This window comes from Eschrichtius robustus, chromosome X (assembly GCF_028021215.1).
Source record: "Eschrichtius robustus isolate mEscRob2 chromosome X, mEscRob2.pri, whole genome shotgun sequence".
In the NCBI taxonomy this organism is placed as follows: Eukaryota; Metazoa; Chordata; class Mammalia; order Artiodactyla; family Eschrichtiidae; genus Eschrichtius; species Eschrichtius robustus.
This window is the reverse complement of record NC_090845.1, coordinates 119,490,789-119,507,736: the sequence shown is the minus strand read 5'-3', so window position 1 is coordinate 119,507,736 and position 16,948 is coordinate 119,490,789. Positions and strand designations below refer to the sequence as shown.

General features: G+C 39.5%; 1 protein-coding gene across 1 annotated transcript in view; it reads right to left on the bottom strand.

Moving 5' to 3' along the window:
- The window catches only part of LOC137756440 (transmembrane 9 superfamily member 2-like), a 109,340-nt gene extending 93,025 nt beyond the window's left edge, over positions 1–16,315 (bottom strand). The window contains 5 exon segments of the mRNA XM_068532696.1: positions 1,921–2,014; positions 3,149–3,216; positions 8,311–8,318; positions 14,335–14,353; positions 16,001–16,315. Of these exon segments, the coding sequence (XP_068388797.1) occupies positions 1,921–2,014; positions 3,149–3,216; positions 8,311–8,318; positions 14,335–14,353; positions 16,001–16,162 (351 nt within the window). The 5' untranslated portion in view covers positions 16,163–16,315.
- Positions 16,316–16,948: the final 633 nt, after the last annotated feature.

The following is a 16,948-nucleotide window of genomic DNA, read 5'->3' as shown; positions in this document are numbered from 1 at the left end:
AAAGTCAAATTATAAGACTTTTTGAAGAAAGTCTTCAGGACCTAAGGCTATGCAAAGTCTTCTTAGACTTGACACCAGAAGCATGATGCATAAAAGGAAAACTTGATTACTGGACCACATAAAATTTAAAACATTTGCTTTGTGAAAGACCCTATAAAGAAGAAGAAAACACAAGCCACAGACTGGGAGAAACTATTTGCAAACTACTGTTGCAATAAAGGAATCATAACTATTGATAGAATATACAAAGAATTCTGAAAACTAAACAGAAAAAGAACAGTAAATGGGCAGCATGAGGGAGCCTTGTGCTGATGGAACTATGCTGTGTATTGACTGTGCTGGTGGGTACACGAATCTGCATCTCACACACACATACACACACACACACACAAGAGTGCATGTAAAACTAGTGAAATCTGAAAAGGTCTGTGCATTGTCCAATGTCAATTCCCTGGTTTTGCTATTGTACAGTCATGCAAGAGGCTACCATTGGGCAAACCTGGTTAAAGGGTACACAAGACCTCCCTGTTCATTATTTTGTAGCTTCCTGTGAATCTGTAATTATTTCAAAATAAAAAGTTGTAAAACAAGCTAACGTCTGATGTTTTCACATATATTAAAATTGATCAAATTATACACTTTCAATATGTGTAGTTTATTGTACTTCAGTTATACTTCAATGAAGTTGAGAAAAAAGAAGAAAAAAGTTAGTGCCTTCATAACCGTGACTGCTCTTGAAAACATCCTTACTCCATCCCCATATCTATTAAGATATCAAGGGCAATATCAATAGACACTGAGAGTCCAATTACATCTACTTATATCACCCTACCCAAAATATGCAAGAACAAAAAATTAAACTTTTTTTCTTTATGAAGCAAAAATAAAACTTGAAAGGCAAAACCTTTGTGTGGAACCACCAACTACTGCAGATAGCTTAAAGAGCATATAGAGTCATCCCTCAGTATCAGTGGAGGATTGGTTCTAGAACTCCCAAGGATATCAAAATCCACAGATACCAAAATCCACCATTGCTCAAGTCCCTCATATAAAATGGTGGAGTATATGCATATAACCTACACACATCCTCCCCTAGACAGTTGACCCTTGAACAATGCAGATGTTAGGGGGCCAACCCTCCCTGATGTTGAAAATCTTACCTGTAACTTACAGTTGGCCCTCTACATAGATGGGTCCTCTGAATCAGGTTCCATATCCAGGGATTCAGCCAACCACAGATCATATATTGAAAAAAATCCAGGTATAAGTAGACCCACGCAGTTCAAACCTGTGTTGTTCAAGGGTCAACTGTACTTCATACCATCTCTACATTACTTATAATACTTAATACACAATGTAAATGCTATGTAAGTTCTAGTGTTGCTTTTGGGAACTTTCTGGAATTTTTTCCCCCGAATATTTTCGATTCCAGGTTGGTTGAATCTTCAGATGAGGAACCCTTGGATTTGGAGGGCCAACTGTATTAATGTATTCTTCTGGCAACGCCAGATTCTACCTCCTTTCCTTTTTCTTTACCTTCTTTTAAAGCAAAGACTCTGGTACAATTATGGCTGACCCTTGAACAACACAAGTTTGAACTACCCGGGTTCACTTATATGAAGATTTTTTCAATAAATATACAGTGGGCACCCTGATTCCACGGGTTCCACATCCACAGATTCAACCAACCGTGGATGGCAGACGTAAAATTTAATACACAATCCGTGGTTGGTTGAATCTGCAGACGCGGAACCTGCCTACGTGGAGGGCTGACTATGGGCTTGAGCATATGTGGATTTTGGTATCTGCAGTGAGTCCTGGAACCAATCCCCCATGGATACCGAGGGATGGCTGTATATGTAGTCAGTTTTGAGAAGATTCATTTTAAAATAAGATTTAAAATAAGATCAACTGAATAACCTCATAAGGAGATGATGTTATTCGTTCTCCAAACAGTACTTGTCCAAGATTTTCAGAAGGGCTTTTCTTTCTGGAGTCTTGACAGAAGTCAAAGAAAAAAAAAAAAAAAAAGAGAGGTTCAAGTAAGGTAAAAAAAAAAAGTCAGCAAAGAAATCAGTCCTTATAATTTATCTAGCCTCTCCACTTTTAATGGTAGATTCTTCTAAAAATATGACCCAGAATCTTTCTGTTTATGATTTATAGACCTCATTATATGTTTCTCTTTAAACTGTTTAACCTCTGATAATTATGAATTCATTATTTAAAATGCTCATGGTACTGCTCTTGACTTTTGTAATGCAGCTAATCACAATCAAAAAGAAAACAACACTATTTTTAGGATTAAACTTCAAATTACGTATAAGCACAAATAAGGAAACAATGGCTTAAAGTCTGTACTGATTCTAACCTGGGACATTTAGAAACTGTAATTATCAGTTCTGATCAAAGGGGAATTAAAAAACAAACACCTCCAAACACATTCCCACATACTCACAAATCAAACAGTTACTAGGTGAAAAGAATTACAATTACCTTTAAGTAAATTTGAATGTAAAATGGCTTAGGTAGAAGATAAAATAAATGGTAGGCCTCTGTAATGTTTTAAATTCTCATACTAACACCCTACATTTACACCTGGTATTTTAATGAAAATCAGACCTGATTTTATTTCTGCTTAATTAGTAGAAATAAAGTAACACCAAAGGGAACTACAATCATTTTTTCTAAGAAGTATATCATTTGTTGCTATTCTCAAATGAACGATCATACTGAATCTTCTAATAACTACTCACTACTAAACTAAGCACCTTCATCCATTAAAAACCTTAGTATAAACCTACCTTAATATTTGATATTTTAGAAATAAGATACAACTCTGCAAAGATATTTTTTCAAGTTCAAAGTGTAGTAAATTTATACTTTGCCTTTCTTAGAAAGAAAAATCAAGTATGGCAACTTCCTAATTTTTTAGGCATTTGTCTCACATTGAAAGCTCTCTATTCTAATCATTTTTTCCTGTTACGTTGATTATAAAATTACCACTACATTTCTTAATATATTCAGGGCTTTCGTTCACTAACTTTAAAAACTTAAGGCACATTTTAACACAATTATATCATAATTATGATATAAATTAATCACAATGATATCAACTATATTGGATATAATTATAATACTTACAATTTACGTATTATACTCATAAGGTAGCACAGAGTCCACTGAGTCCAGTCTATTTACAAATAGTGCTACTGATGACTACAAGAAGGGAAAAAAAATCATTAATAATACAAAGTAAAATAAGGCAGTACTTGCAAAATACATAATGAAGTAACTGAAAGGTAATTGGGTCTATTGCTCCCATCAATTTATAACTGTATAGTTATAAATTTATAACTTAGCACAGTGTTATAAATTTATAACACAGTACACTTATAAATTTTTTAAACAGTATAGCTATAAATTCATAACATTTCATTTATCTGGCATCATCGGGGTCTTTGAATACATAAATTTTTCAGATACCTCCGCCATTCTTAACCTTTTTTAATTATAGAACCCTTTGAGAATAGGATGAAAGCTATGGCTCCTTGCCCCAGAAAAGCACACATATTCACCAAATTCCCTGTTCAGCTTTAAAAGGCTTCATAGGGCCTCTAGGGTCCATGGAACTCAAGTTAAGAACTTGAAATAATTAAAGCTACCAGCATAAGTGCTTTTCTTGCATTATTGTAACCATTTTTATAAGAATTATTCTAAAATACACTTCACTCTTTCCTATCTTAAACAAAACATTATGATCACAATTTAACCTTCCTTGATGACTCAGGGTCATTTTGAGCATCAATCATTGCACCTGCTTTGACTCTGTGACATCTCCAGTATCAAATGAGATGAAAACAGCTATTTACCCCAAAACTGAATGGCAAGAGATAACTATTTACACCTCTGCTACCCACACCCCCCTACCCCTACCAAAGAACATAAACTTGTTTGTAAAGAGTTTCCTTTCTTTTTGTAAAGAGTTTCTCTTTCATTTTGGCTGTCAGCTGTCATTATGCCTTTTCTCCCTTCTTTTTTTCCTCCTAATCTGGTATAGGGCAAGCCCTCAATTTGTGTAATAAATGATCAGATTTGTTAAAACTATGTGAAAAAGGCCATAAAAAAGAATGAAATTTTGCCATTTGCAACACCATGGATGGACCTGGAGGGTATTACGCTTCGTAAAATAAGTTAGACAGAAAAAGACGTATACTGTATGATATCACTTATATGTGGAATCTAAAAAGTAATATGAATGAATATAACAAAACAGAAACAGACTCACAGATATAGAGAACAAACTAGTGGTTACCACTGGGGAGAGGAAAGTGGGGAAGGCCAAGATAGGGGTAGGGAATTAACAGATACAAACTACTGTGTATAAAAGAAATAAGCTGCAAGGATACATCGTACAGCACAAGGAATATAACCAATATTTTATAACTTTTAAAAATTTATTTTTTTTTTATTTTTGGCTGTGTTGGGTCTTCGTTACTGCGCGCAGGCTTTCTCTAGTTGCAGCGAGCGGGGACTACTCTTCATTGCGGTGCGCAAGCTTCTCATTGCAGTGGCTTCTCTTGTTGCGAAGCACGGGCTCTAGGCATGCGGGCTTCAGTAGTTGTGGCTCGCGGGCTCTAGAGCACAGGCTCAGTAGTTGTGGTGCACGGGCTTAGTTGCTCCACGGCCTGTGGGATCTTCCCGGACCAGGGCTCGAACCCATATCCCCTGCATTGGCAGGCGGATTCTTAACCACTGCGACACCAGGGAAGTCCTATAATAACTTTAAATGGAGGGAATTCCCTGGCGGTCCAGTGGTTAGGACTCAGCGCTCTCACTGCTGAAGCCCTCGGTTCTATCCCTGGTCAGAGAACTAAGGTCCCGCATGCCGCACAGCAAGGCCAAAAAGAAAGCCTATGTCAAAAAGACTGTCTGAGAGCATGAAGTTAGTTCATGAACATTATAACATCTCTTCTGGCTCTTCACAGGACGTTTTTGCTTACTTCCCTGGATCTCAGCTGTGTTCTTGATAATTTACCAGACAGGATTTTTTAAATCACTAAAACAGCAGAACTTGGGTAATCCTTTATTCTTTTTCAAAATTTCATACCCTGCTTTTTAAAAAATTGAACATCTGCTATCATCTATACCATGTGGTTAGATTTTTCTTTTTAAAGACAAGGACATGGAAAGTTATCTCACTTGGGAACACATGTAAATAACCTTACTATAACTCTGTAAACAAGAGAATTGGATCTACACTTAGTGAAATCTAATCAGAAATTTAGCAATAGCAAGATATATGAGTTATAGTTTTACAAAGGTGAATAGGCAAAGGTTTCTAAAGGACAGCAGATAATTAAAGATAATAGTTCTCATCTAGAGTCCCAAAACTGACAAAGTACATAAGATTTCAACTATATTTTAAAATGCGGGACTTCCCTGGTGGCACAGTGGTTAAGAATCCGCCTGCCAATGCAGGGGACACAGGTTCGAGCCCTGTTCGGGGAAGATCCCACATGCCGCAGAGCAACTAAGCCTGTGCACCACAACTACTGAGCCTGCCCTCTAGAGCCCACAAGCCACAACTACTGAGCCCACGTGCCACAACTACTGAAGCCCGCATGCCTAGAGCCCATGCTCTGCAACAAAGAGTAGCCCCCATTCGCCGCAACTAGAGAAAGCCCGCATGCAGCAACAAAGACCCAAGGCAGCCATAAATAAATAAATACATAGATAAATAAATAAAATTTTAAACAAAATAAAACTGTTAATGTTCAACTTAATATAAAAATCAGCAAAGGATATACAGATAGTTCACAGAAAATACAACTGGCTTTTAATTACATGAAAAGATTCTCAATAAAGATTCCTAATAAAAGCAATGCAAATTACAACCGCAACACACAATTTTTCACCTATTGGATTGGCAAAGATCTAAAACTTTGATAACACACTGTTGTCAAACTGTGGAGAAACAGGCACTCTAACACACTGCCGGTGGGAGTGCAAATTAACACAACCTCCATGGAGAGCAATTTGGCACTATCAAACTTGTTAAGTGCAGTGGGGGAGGGATAAATTAGGAGTATGGGATTAACAGATACACACTACTATATATAAAATAGATAAACGACAAGGACCTACTGTATAGCACAGGGAGCTATATTCAATATCTTGTAATAACCTATAATGGAAAAGAATCTGAAAAAGAATATATATATATATTTATATACATATATATATATATACATATGAATCACTTTGCTGTACACCTGAAACTAACATAATATTGTAAATCAACTATACTTCAATAAAGAAAAAATTGTTAAGAACATATGTTCTTTGACCCAGCAATTCCATTCCTAGAATTTATTCTACAGATATATTCCCACGTGCAGCAATGGTTGGTAAGATCAAGAGAATGGAAACAAGCTAAATACATAAATAAGGGAGTATGTATATCAGTTATAGCACATCCTTATAATGGAATACTATGCAACCATTAAAAAAGAATAAGGATGTTTCTTACGCAATTAAATAAAACAATCTCCAAGTTTATTGTTAAATGAACAAAGGAACATGACATGAGAACAGTATGCTACCATATGTGTAAAAAGGGGGGAAGGAAAAAAGAATATAAAAACATATTTGTATATTCACAAAAAGAAAGATTCTCAAGAAACTGGTGCCCTCCAGGGAGGTGTACTTATGTGACTAAAGGACCCAGATAGATGAGACATTCAGAGAAATCCTCTCATCTGCCTGTGTCCTTGCATATTATTCTAAGTGGGATCACTACAATCAAGAAGGATAAACATTTTTGTAGACTTTGATACATATTTCAAATTACTTTCCAAAGCATTCGAGTTTAACCATTAAACCAAGCTAAATGCTATCACAAGGCAGAAAACAGACAAATCCAAGAGGAGGGACATTCCACAAGAAAAACAGACTGGTCCCTTTTATAAGTCACTGTTATGAAAAGAAAAGGGGAAAAACGTGCTTGATTTAAAAAGCCATAAGAATATAACAAACAGATGCAATTTGTGGTCCTAGATTGGATTCTGGCTTGGATAGTTCAGGGATAGCTGGGGAAATCTGACTGTGAACTGGGTAATAGATGAGATTTTAAAAGGTATTGATGTGGAAAGATGGAGTTGTTAACAGAAAAGTGCAGGTTACAAAATAACATGTATACTATGATTTTATTTTGGTAAAAAAAATGCATGTGGACTCTCATTCATTGCTGGTGGGAATGCAAAATGGTACAGCACTGTGGAAGACAGTTTGGCACTTTTTCACAAAACTAAACATACTCTTACCATACGAGTCCAGAAATTTTGCTCCTTGGTATTTACTTAAAGGAGCTGAAAACTTATGTAAACACAAAAACCTATACACAATGTTTATAGCAGCTTTATTCATCATTGTCAGAACTTGGAAGCAACCAAGGTGTTCTTTAGCAAGTGAATAGATGAATGTATGTACTATGGTACATCTAGACAATGAAATATTATTCAGTACTAAAAACAAATGAGCTAGACCCCCATGAAAAGACATGGAGGAGCCTTTCATCATATTGCTACGGGAAAGATGCCAATCTGAAAAGGCTACACACTGTATGATTCCAACTATATGACATTCTGGAAAAGGCAGAACGATAGAGACAATAAATACATCACTGGTTGCCATGGGTTAAAGGGAAGTTGGGATGAATAAACAGAGAACATAGAGGACTTTTAGGGCAGTGAAATTACTCTGTAGGATACTATAATAATGGATACACGTCATTATACATTTGTCCAAACTCATAGGATGTACAACACCAAGATTGAACTGTAATGTAAACTATGGACTATAGGTGATAACGACGATTCAGTGTAGGCCCACCAATTGTAACAAATGTCCCACTGTGGTGGGGGATGTTGACAATGGGGAAGGCGATGCATGTGTGGAGGCAGGGGTATACGGTAACTCTATACTCTGCTGAATTTTGCTGCAAAACTAAAACTGCTCTAAAAAATCAAGTCTATTCAAAGTACAAATCTGGATATGAATATGTATTTTTTAAAATCTAGAATATATTCTAAGGTATCAACAATGCCAATTTTCTAGTTGTTAGAAATGTTTTTCTTTCCTTATTTTTGCCTATCTGCCTTTTATAACCATCTTCCATTCATGTTATTGCTTTTGTAATAGTAAAACTTTAAAAACTAATTTAAAAAAAAGAAATCAAGGGCCTGGACACTACCGAATTAGGGAAGTTTGGAGTGTTAAACATAAAAATGAGAGACTCACCAAAGGAAAGACGGTGCAATCTCAGAATAAAAAGTAGAACACATGGGTGGGGCTAATGGTGGACTCTGGAAGGGCACATGTCAAGGAGTACTTCCCAGAACTTCTGCTGCCAGTGTCCTTGCCCCCGCAGTGAGCCACAGCCACCCCCCGCCTCTGCAGGAGACCTGCCAACAGTAGCAGCCGTGTGGATGACAGGGTTTTGGTGCTCTGGCCGGGTGTCAGGCCTGTGCCTCTGAGGTGGGAGGGGGGAGATCAGGACATTGGTCCACCAGAGACACCACCGCTCCACGTAATATCAAATGGTGAAAGCTCTCCCAGAGATCTCCATCTCAATGCTAAGACCCAGTTCCATTCAACAACCAGCAAGCTACAGTGCTGGACACCCTATACCAAACAACTAGCAGGACAGGAACACAACACCACCCGTTAGCAGAGAGGCTGTCTAATATCAAACTAAGACTCACAGACACCCCAAAACACACCACCGGACGCAGTCCTGCCCACCAGAAAGACAAGATCCAGCCTCATCCTCCAGAACACAGGCACTAGTCCCCTCCACCAGGAAGCCTACACAAGCCACTGAACCAACCTTACCCACTGAGGGCAGACATCAAAAACAATGGGAATATGAACTGGCAGCCTGCAAAAAAGGAGACCCCAAACACAGTAAGTTAAGCAAAATGAGAAAACAGAGAAATGCACAGCAGATGAAGGAGCAAGGTAAAAACTCACCAGACCAAACAAATGAAGAGGAAATAGGCAGTCTACCTGAAAAAGAATTCAGAGTAATGATAGTAAAGATGATCCAAAATCTTGGAAATAGAATGGAGAAAAGACAACAAATGTTTAACAGGGAGCTAGAAGAACTAAACAGCAAACAAACAATGATGAACAACACAATAAATGAAATTAAATATTCCCTAGAAGGAATCAATAGCAGAATAACTGAGGCACAGGAAAGGAAAAGTGACCTGGAAGATAAAATGGTGGAAATAACTACCACAGAGCAGAATAAAGAAAAAAGAATGAAAAGAATTGAGGACAGTCTCAGAGACCACTGGGACAACATTAAACACACCAACATTCGAATTCTAGGGGTCCCAGAAGAAGAAGAGAAAAAGAAAGGGTCTGAGAAAATCTTTGAGGGATTATAGTTGAAAACTTCCCTAATATGGGAAAGGAAATACTCAATCAAGTCCAGGAAGCGCAGGGAGTCCCATACAGGATAACTCCAAGGAGAAACACGCCGAGACACATATTAATCAAACTATCAAAAATTAAATACAAAGAAAAAATATGAAAAGGAGCAAGGGAAAGCAACAAATAACATACAAGGGAATCCCCATAAGGATAACAGCTGGTCTTTCAACACAAACTCTGCAAGCCAGAAGGAAGTGGCAGGACATATTTAAAGTGATGAAAGGGAAAAACCTACAACCAAGATTACTCTACCCAACAAGGATCTCATTCAGATTCGATGGAGAAATTAAAACCTTTACAGACAAGCAAAAGCTAACACAATTCAGCACCACCAAACCTTTACAACAAAGGCTAAAGGAACTTCTCTAGGCAGGAAACACAAGAGAAGGAAAAGAACTACAATAACAAACCCAATACAATTAAGAAAATGGTAGTAGGAACATACATATCAATAACTACCTTAAATGTAAATGGATTAAATGCTCCAACCAGAAGACACAGACTGGCTGAATGAATACAAAAACAAAACCCATATATATGCTGTCAACAAGAGATCCACTTCAGACCTAGGGACACATACAGACTGAAAGTGAGGGGATGGAAAAAGATATTCCATGCAAATGGAAATCAAAAGAAAGCTGGAGGAGCAATTCTCATATCAGACAAAATAGACTTTAAAATAACACTATTACAAGAGAAAAAGACAGACACTATATAATGATCAAGGGATCAATCCAAGAAGAAGATATAACAGTTGTAAATATTTATGCATCCAACATAGGAGGACCTCAGTACATAAGGCAAATGCTAACAGCCATAAAAGGGGAAATCAACAGTAACACAATAATAATAGGGGACTTTAACACCCCACTTTCACCAAAGCACAGATCATCCAAAATGAAAATAAATAAGGAAGCACAAGCTTAAATGAAACATTAAACAATGAGGACTTCATTGATATTTATAGGACATTCAATCCAAAAACAACAGAATACACTTTCTTCTCAAGTGCTGACGGAACATTCTCCAGGATAGATCATATCTTGGGTCACAAATCAAGCCCCTGTAAATTTAAGAAAAATGAAATCGTATCAAGTATCTTTTCCGACCACAACGTTATGAGACTAGATATCAATTACATGAAGAAAACTGTAAAAAATACAAACACATGGAGGCTAAACAATATGCTACTAACTAACCAAGACATAACTGAAGAAATCAAAGAGGAAATCAAAAAATACCTAGAAACAAATGACAATGAAAACACTATGACCCAAGACCTATGGGATGCAGCAAAAGCAGTTCTAAGAGGGACGTTTATAGCAATACAAGCCTACCTCAAGAAACAAGAAACATTTCAAATAAGCAACCTAACCTTACACCTAAAGCAATTAGACAAAGAAGAACAAAAAAACCCGAAAGTTAGCAGAAGGAAAGAAATCATAAAGATCAGATCAGAAATAAATGAAAAAGAAATGAAGGAAATGATAGCAAAGATCAATAAAACTAAAAGCTGGTTCCTTGAGAAGATAAACAAAACTGATAAACCATTAGCCAGATTCATCAAGAGAAAAAGGGAGAAGACGAAATTCAATAGAATTAGAAATGAAAAAGGAGAAGTAACAACTGACACTGCAGAAATACAAAGGATCATGAGAGATGACTACAGGCAACTATATGCCAATAAAATGGACAACCTGGAAGAAATGGACAAATTCTTAGAAAAGCACAACCTTCCGAGACTGAACCAGGAAGAAATAGAAAATATAAGCAGACAAATCACAAGGGCTGGAATTGAAACTGTGATTAAAAATCTTCCAACAAACAAAAGCCCAGGACCAGATGGCTTCACAGGCAAATTCTATCAAACATTTAGAGAAGAGCTAACACCTAAACTTCTCAAACTCTTCCAAAATATAGCAGAGGGAGGAACACTCCCAAACTCATTCTACGAGGCCACCATCGCCCTGATACCAAAACCAGACAAAGATGTCACAGAAAAAGAAAACTATAGTATCACTGATGAACACAGATACAAAAATCCTCAACAAAATACTAGCAAACAGAATCCAACAGCACATTAAAAGGATCATACACCATGATCAAGTGGGGTTTATCACAGGAATGCAAGGATTCTTCAATATACGCAAATCAATCAATGTGATACACCATATTAACAAATTGAAGGAGAAGAACCATATGATCATCTCAGCAGATGCAGAAAAAGCTTTCAACAAAATTCAATACCAATTTATGATAAAAACCCTCCAGAAAGTAGGCATAGAGGGAACTTACCTCAACATAATAAAGGCCATATGACAAACCCACAGCCAACATCGTTCTCAGTGGTGAAAAACTGAAACCATTTCCACTAAGATCAGGAACAAGACAAGGTTGCCCACTCTCACCACTATTATTCAACATAGTTTTGGAAGTTTTAGCCACAGCAATCAGAGAAGAAAAGAAATAAAAGGGATCCAAATTGGAAAAGAAGAAGTAAAACTGTCACTGTTTGCAGATGACATGATACTATACATAGAGAATCCTAGAGATGCTACCGGAAAACTACTAGAGCTAATCAATTAATTTGGTAAAGTAGCTGGATACAAAATTAATGCACAAAAATCTCTTGCATTCCTATACACTAATGATGAAAAATCTGAAAGAAAAATTAAGGAAACACTCCCATTTACCACTGCAACAAAAAGAATAAAATACCTAGGAATAAACCTACCTAAGGAGACAAAAGACCTGTATGCAGAAAACTATAAGACACTGATGAAAGAAATTAAAGATGATACAAACAGATGGAGAGATATACCATGTTCTTGGATTGGAAGAATCAACATTGTGAAACTGACTCTTCTACCCAAAGCAATCTACAGATTCAATGCAATCCCTATCAAACTACCAATGGCATTTTTCACAGAACTAGAACAAAAAATTGCACAATTTGTATGGAAACACAAAAGACCCCGCATAGCCAAAGTAATCTTGAGAAAGAAAAATGGAGCTGTAGGAATCAGGCTCCCTGACTTCAGACTATTCTACAAAGCTACAGTAATCAAGACAGTATGGTACTGGCACAAAAACAGAAATATAGATCAATGGAACAGGATAGAAAGCCCAGGGATAAACCCATGCACATGTGGTCACCTTATCCTTGATAAAGGAGGCAGAATATACAATGGAGAAAAGACAGCCTCTTCAATAAGTGGTGCTGGGAAAACTGGACAGTTACATGTAAAAGAATGAAATTAGAACACTCCCTAACACCATACACAAAAATAAACTCAAAATGGATTAAAGACTTAAATGTAAGGCCAGACACTATAAAACTGTTAGAGGAAAACATAGGCAGAGCACTCTATGACATAAATCACAGCAAGATCCTTTTTGACCCACCTCCTAGAGAAATGGAAATAAAAACAAAAATAAACACATGGGACCTAATGAATCTTAAAAGCTTTTGCACAGCAAATGAAACCATAAACAAGACAAAAAGACAACCCTCAGAATGGGAGAAAATATTTGCAAACGAAGCAACTGACAAAGGATTAATCTCCAAAATTTATAAGCAGCTCAATATCAAAAAAACAAACAACCCAATCCAAAACTGGGCAGAAGACCTAAATAGACATTTCTCCAAAGAAGATATACAGATGGCCAACAAACACATGAAAGGACGTTGAACATCACTAATCATTAGAGAAATGCAAATCAAAACTACAATGAGGTATCACCTCACACCAGTCAGAATGTCCATCATCAAAAAATCTATAAACAATAAACACTGGAGAGGGTGTGGAGAAAAGGGAACCCTCCTGCACTGTTGGTGGGAATGTATATTGATACAGCCACTATGGAGAACAGTATGAAGGTTCCTTAAAAAACTAAAAATAGAACTACCATACGACCCAGCACTCCCACCACTGGGCATATTCCCTGAGAAAACCATAATTCAAAAAGAGTCATGTACCACAATGTTCATTGCAGCTCTATTTACAATAGCCAGGACATGGAAGCAACCTAAGTGTCCATCGACAGATGAATGGATAAAGAAGATATGGCACATATATACAATGGAATATTACTCAGCCATAAAAAGAAACGAAATTGAGTTATTTGTAGTGAGGTGGATGGACCTAGAGTCTGTCATACAGAGTGAAGTAATCAGAAAGAGAAATACAAATACTGTATGCTAACACATATACATGGAATCTAAAAAAAAAAAAAAAAAGGTTCTGAAGAACCTAGGGGCAAGACAGGAATAAAGATGCAGACATAGAGAATGGACTTGAGGACACAGGGAGGGGGAAGGGTAAGCTGGGATGAAGTGAGAGAGTGGCAGGGACATATATACACTACCAAATGTAAAATAGATAGCTAGTGGGAAGCAGCCGCATAGCACAGGGAGATCAGCTTGGTGCTGTGTCCACCTAGAGGGGTGGGACAGGGAGGGTTGGAGGAAGACGCAAGAGGAAGGAGATATGGGGATATATGTATATGTACAGCTGATTCACTTTGTTATAAAGCAGAAACTAACACACCATTGTAAAGCAATTATACTCCAATATAGATGTTAAAAAAAAAAAAGTAGAACACATTTAGGCTGGCAAGTAGCTGCCTAAAAAGAAAAGAGCTTACAGAAAAGAAATTCCAGGACTTCACTGGTCGTGCAGTTGTTAAAAATCCGCCTGCCAATGCAGGGGACACGGGTTCGAGCCCTGGTCCGGGAAGATCCCACATGCTGCAGAGGAACTAAGCCCGTGCGCCACAACTACTGAGCCTGTGCTCTAGAGCCCACGAGCCACAACTACTGAGCCCATGTGCCACAACTACTGATCCCACGCACCTAGAGCCCGTGCTCCACAACAATGAGAAGCCCACTCACCACAAGGAAGAGCAGACTCCGCTCGCTGCAACTAGAGAAAGCTCGTGTGCAGCAACGAAGACCCAACGAGGGAAGGAAGGAAGGAAGGAAGAAAGAAAAGAAAAGAAAGAAATTCGTTAAAGATTTTATTTCTTTGCTAGGAAGCCTGCTGAAATAAAGAGCCAGGACTAGGTATTACCAGTCAGAGAAAAGGCAGGTGTAAAATAATTTTTAAATGCTATTTCTTAGTTACACATATTTGACAAGATGATGGCTCAAAACACCACCATCAATACTTCTCACAGGAAAAGGCAAGCTCCAGGATTAAGAGCAAGTTTGCTGCACCTAGAACTGGCCTCTAAAAACCCCAACTTTCAACTTGGCTAAGTCTATAGTCAAACCACACCCCGCACTGTTCTCAACTCTGTAATGCCTCTGTGGTTCCTTCTAAGAGAACGTTACCCCACACACTCGACTGGGCAACCTGAGGTCAGAAAATAAGTCTTACTATTCATTAATACTTTTTGAATTGATTACTTGCAAAAAATTTTTTTAGAGTGAGTTTACAGTTACAAAAACTAGACTGTCAAGGAAGGGAGTCAAAAAATTATTGGGGTTTGGTGGACATGCGGAAGAGGAATTGTGCCAGAAATCTCTGGCTAGAGAAAACTCATAATGATAATGGTTACCATTTATTTAAGGCTTACCAGGTGCCAGGTGTTTTTGTCAGTGCTCTTCATACGTTGTCTCATTTTATTCTCACAAGTCTGAGAGGTAAACAATATTATCTTGCTGTTTGTGGAGAGGGCCCAGGAGAAACCAACGTGAATTAACAAGAATTAAGGAGGTAAAAGTGTGAGACCACAGGAGTGAGGGGTGACAGAAACATGGTGGGACTATATCTAAGGAAGACCTAGTGAGTGTGTGAGTCTTGAAAGGCAGATTATATTCAGTATAAGGGGGACAGTAGGAAGGGGAAGTGGGAGAGAGGGAGACGACACAGAGTAGGAGAGGAAGGAACCTTCGAGCGGGAGGGGGGAGGGGAGGAGCTATGATGGAGGAGGAGCTAAGAGAGAGGTGGAGGAGCAGCCAATTGGAAGGGGGAAGAGGTAGGAACCGAGGGGAGGGGGAGTGGCTGAGAGGGAGTAGGCGGGACAGAGCAGGAGCAGGAACTAGAGGGACCGAGATAAGAGAAGAGGGCGGGGCCGAGAGGGAGGGCGGAGCCTAGAGGAAAGAGGGGAAGGGAAGGGGCGGAGTCGAGAGGGAGTGGAAAGGAAGAAGCCAGAGACCGCGGGCGAGGAGCGGAGAGAAAAGCGTAAAAGGAGGAGCTGTGAGGTGGGCGGAGGAGAAGCTGAGAGGGAGTTAGAGGAAAAGAGACGATGGGGGAGGAGCCAAGAGGGAGGGAAAGAGGATCAGGGAAAAAGAGAGGTCCGGATCCGCCAAGTGCGAGGCTCAGCGATTGAGACCCTGAAACACACCCACAGAGGGGGCTTTGGCATTCCGGGTCAGAGTCTGAGAGCTCCCAGCACTGGTTGGCCCCGGTGTGCCCCATACCGCAACCCAAAGCCTCCCCTCACATCTCACTTCCTCCCTCTAGTCCTCACCTTGCAGGTAGCAGTCTCGGTCTGCCTCGCAGAAGTTGACCGGAGCCAACCCGGGAAGATAAAAAGCCGCGCAGCGGGCGGCCTTAAGCCCCGGGAGCAGCCCCAGCCCCAGCAGCCACCTGAGGCCGGGGAGGGTGGGCCACAGGCGACAGAGCTTGGTTCCCAGGCGGAAACCACGAGTACACATTTTAGGAGCCAGTTCAGCGCTTGAGGACACACACCATGGGCGAGATCGGAACCAGTGGAGGGGAGAAGCGGAAATGATAAGGAAGAACCGTGGACGGACAGGGAAAAGCCGAGACCGGCTGGTGGGACTAGAACTCCAGGGAAGGCCACTTGTTCGGGCGAGACATTGGCTTGGAGCCCGGTGGCTAGACGGCCTGGCTGGCTTTGTGAGCGCGCGGAGTACGCATGCGTGCGGGTCCCCGCCACGCCTTCCACCGCCCCTCACCCCTCCTCCCTTCCCCCGCCACCTCTCTCTCCTCCCAGCGTCCCCAGCCCAGCACTTTCCCGCGGCTCTGGCGGTTCCTCGCGCGCAGCCTTCAGAGCTGCCTCGCGGTGTCCGGGGGGCGGGGGGGAGGGGGGAAGCAGCCTGAGAGGTTTCAACTTCCCAGCATCACAGAGTCGCGTCCTCCTGATTTTGCCTATCTTAGTACCAATAGCAGGGTTACCGCCCCGCCATCTTCAGTTCTTGCTGCCAGGGTGGGCGGAGGGGAATTCCTGGGCATTGCTGCCCAGTGTGGTGGTTATAAGGCGCTTGAAATGCAGCTAGTCCGAAACTGATGTCTGGAAGTGTACATTGTACAACAGGTTTCAAAGAATTTGCACGGTAAAAAGAATGCAAAACCTCTCCAACTTCATATTGATTACATGTTGAAATAATATTTGGAGTCTCTTACATTAAATAAAACATTAAAATTAATTCCACCTGTTTCTTTTTTGTGGCTTAATTTTTTTATTGAAGTATAGTTGA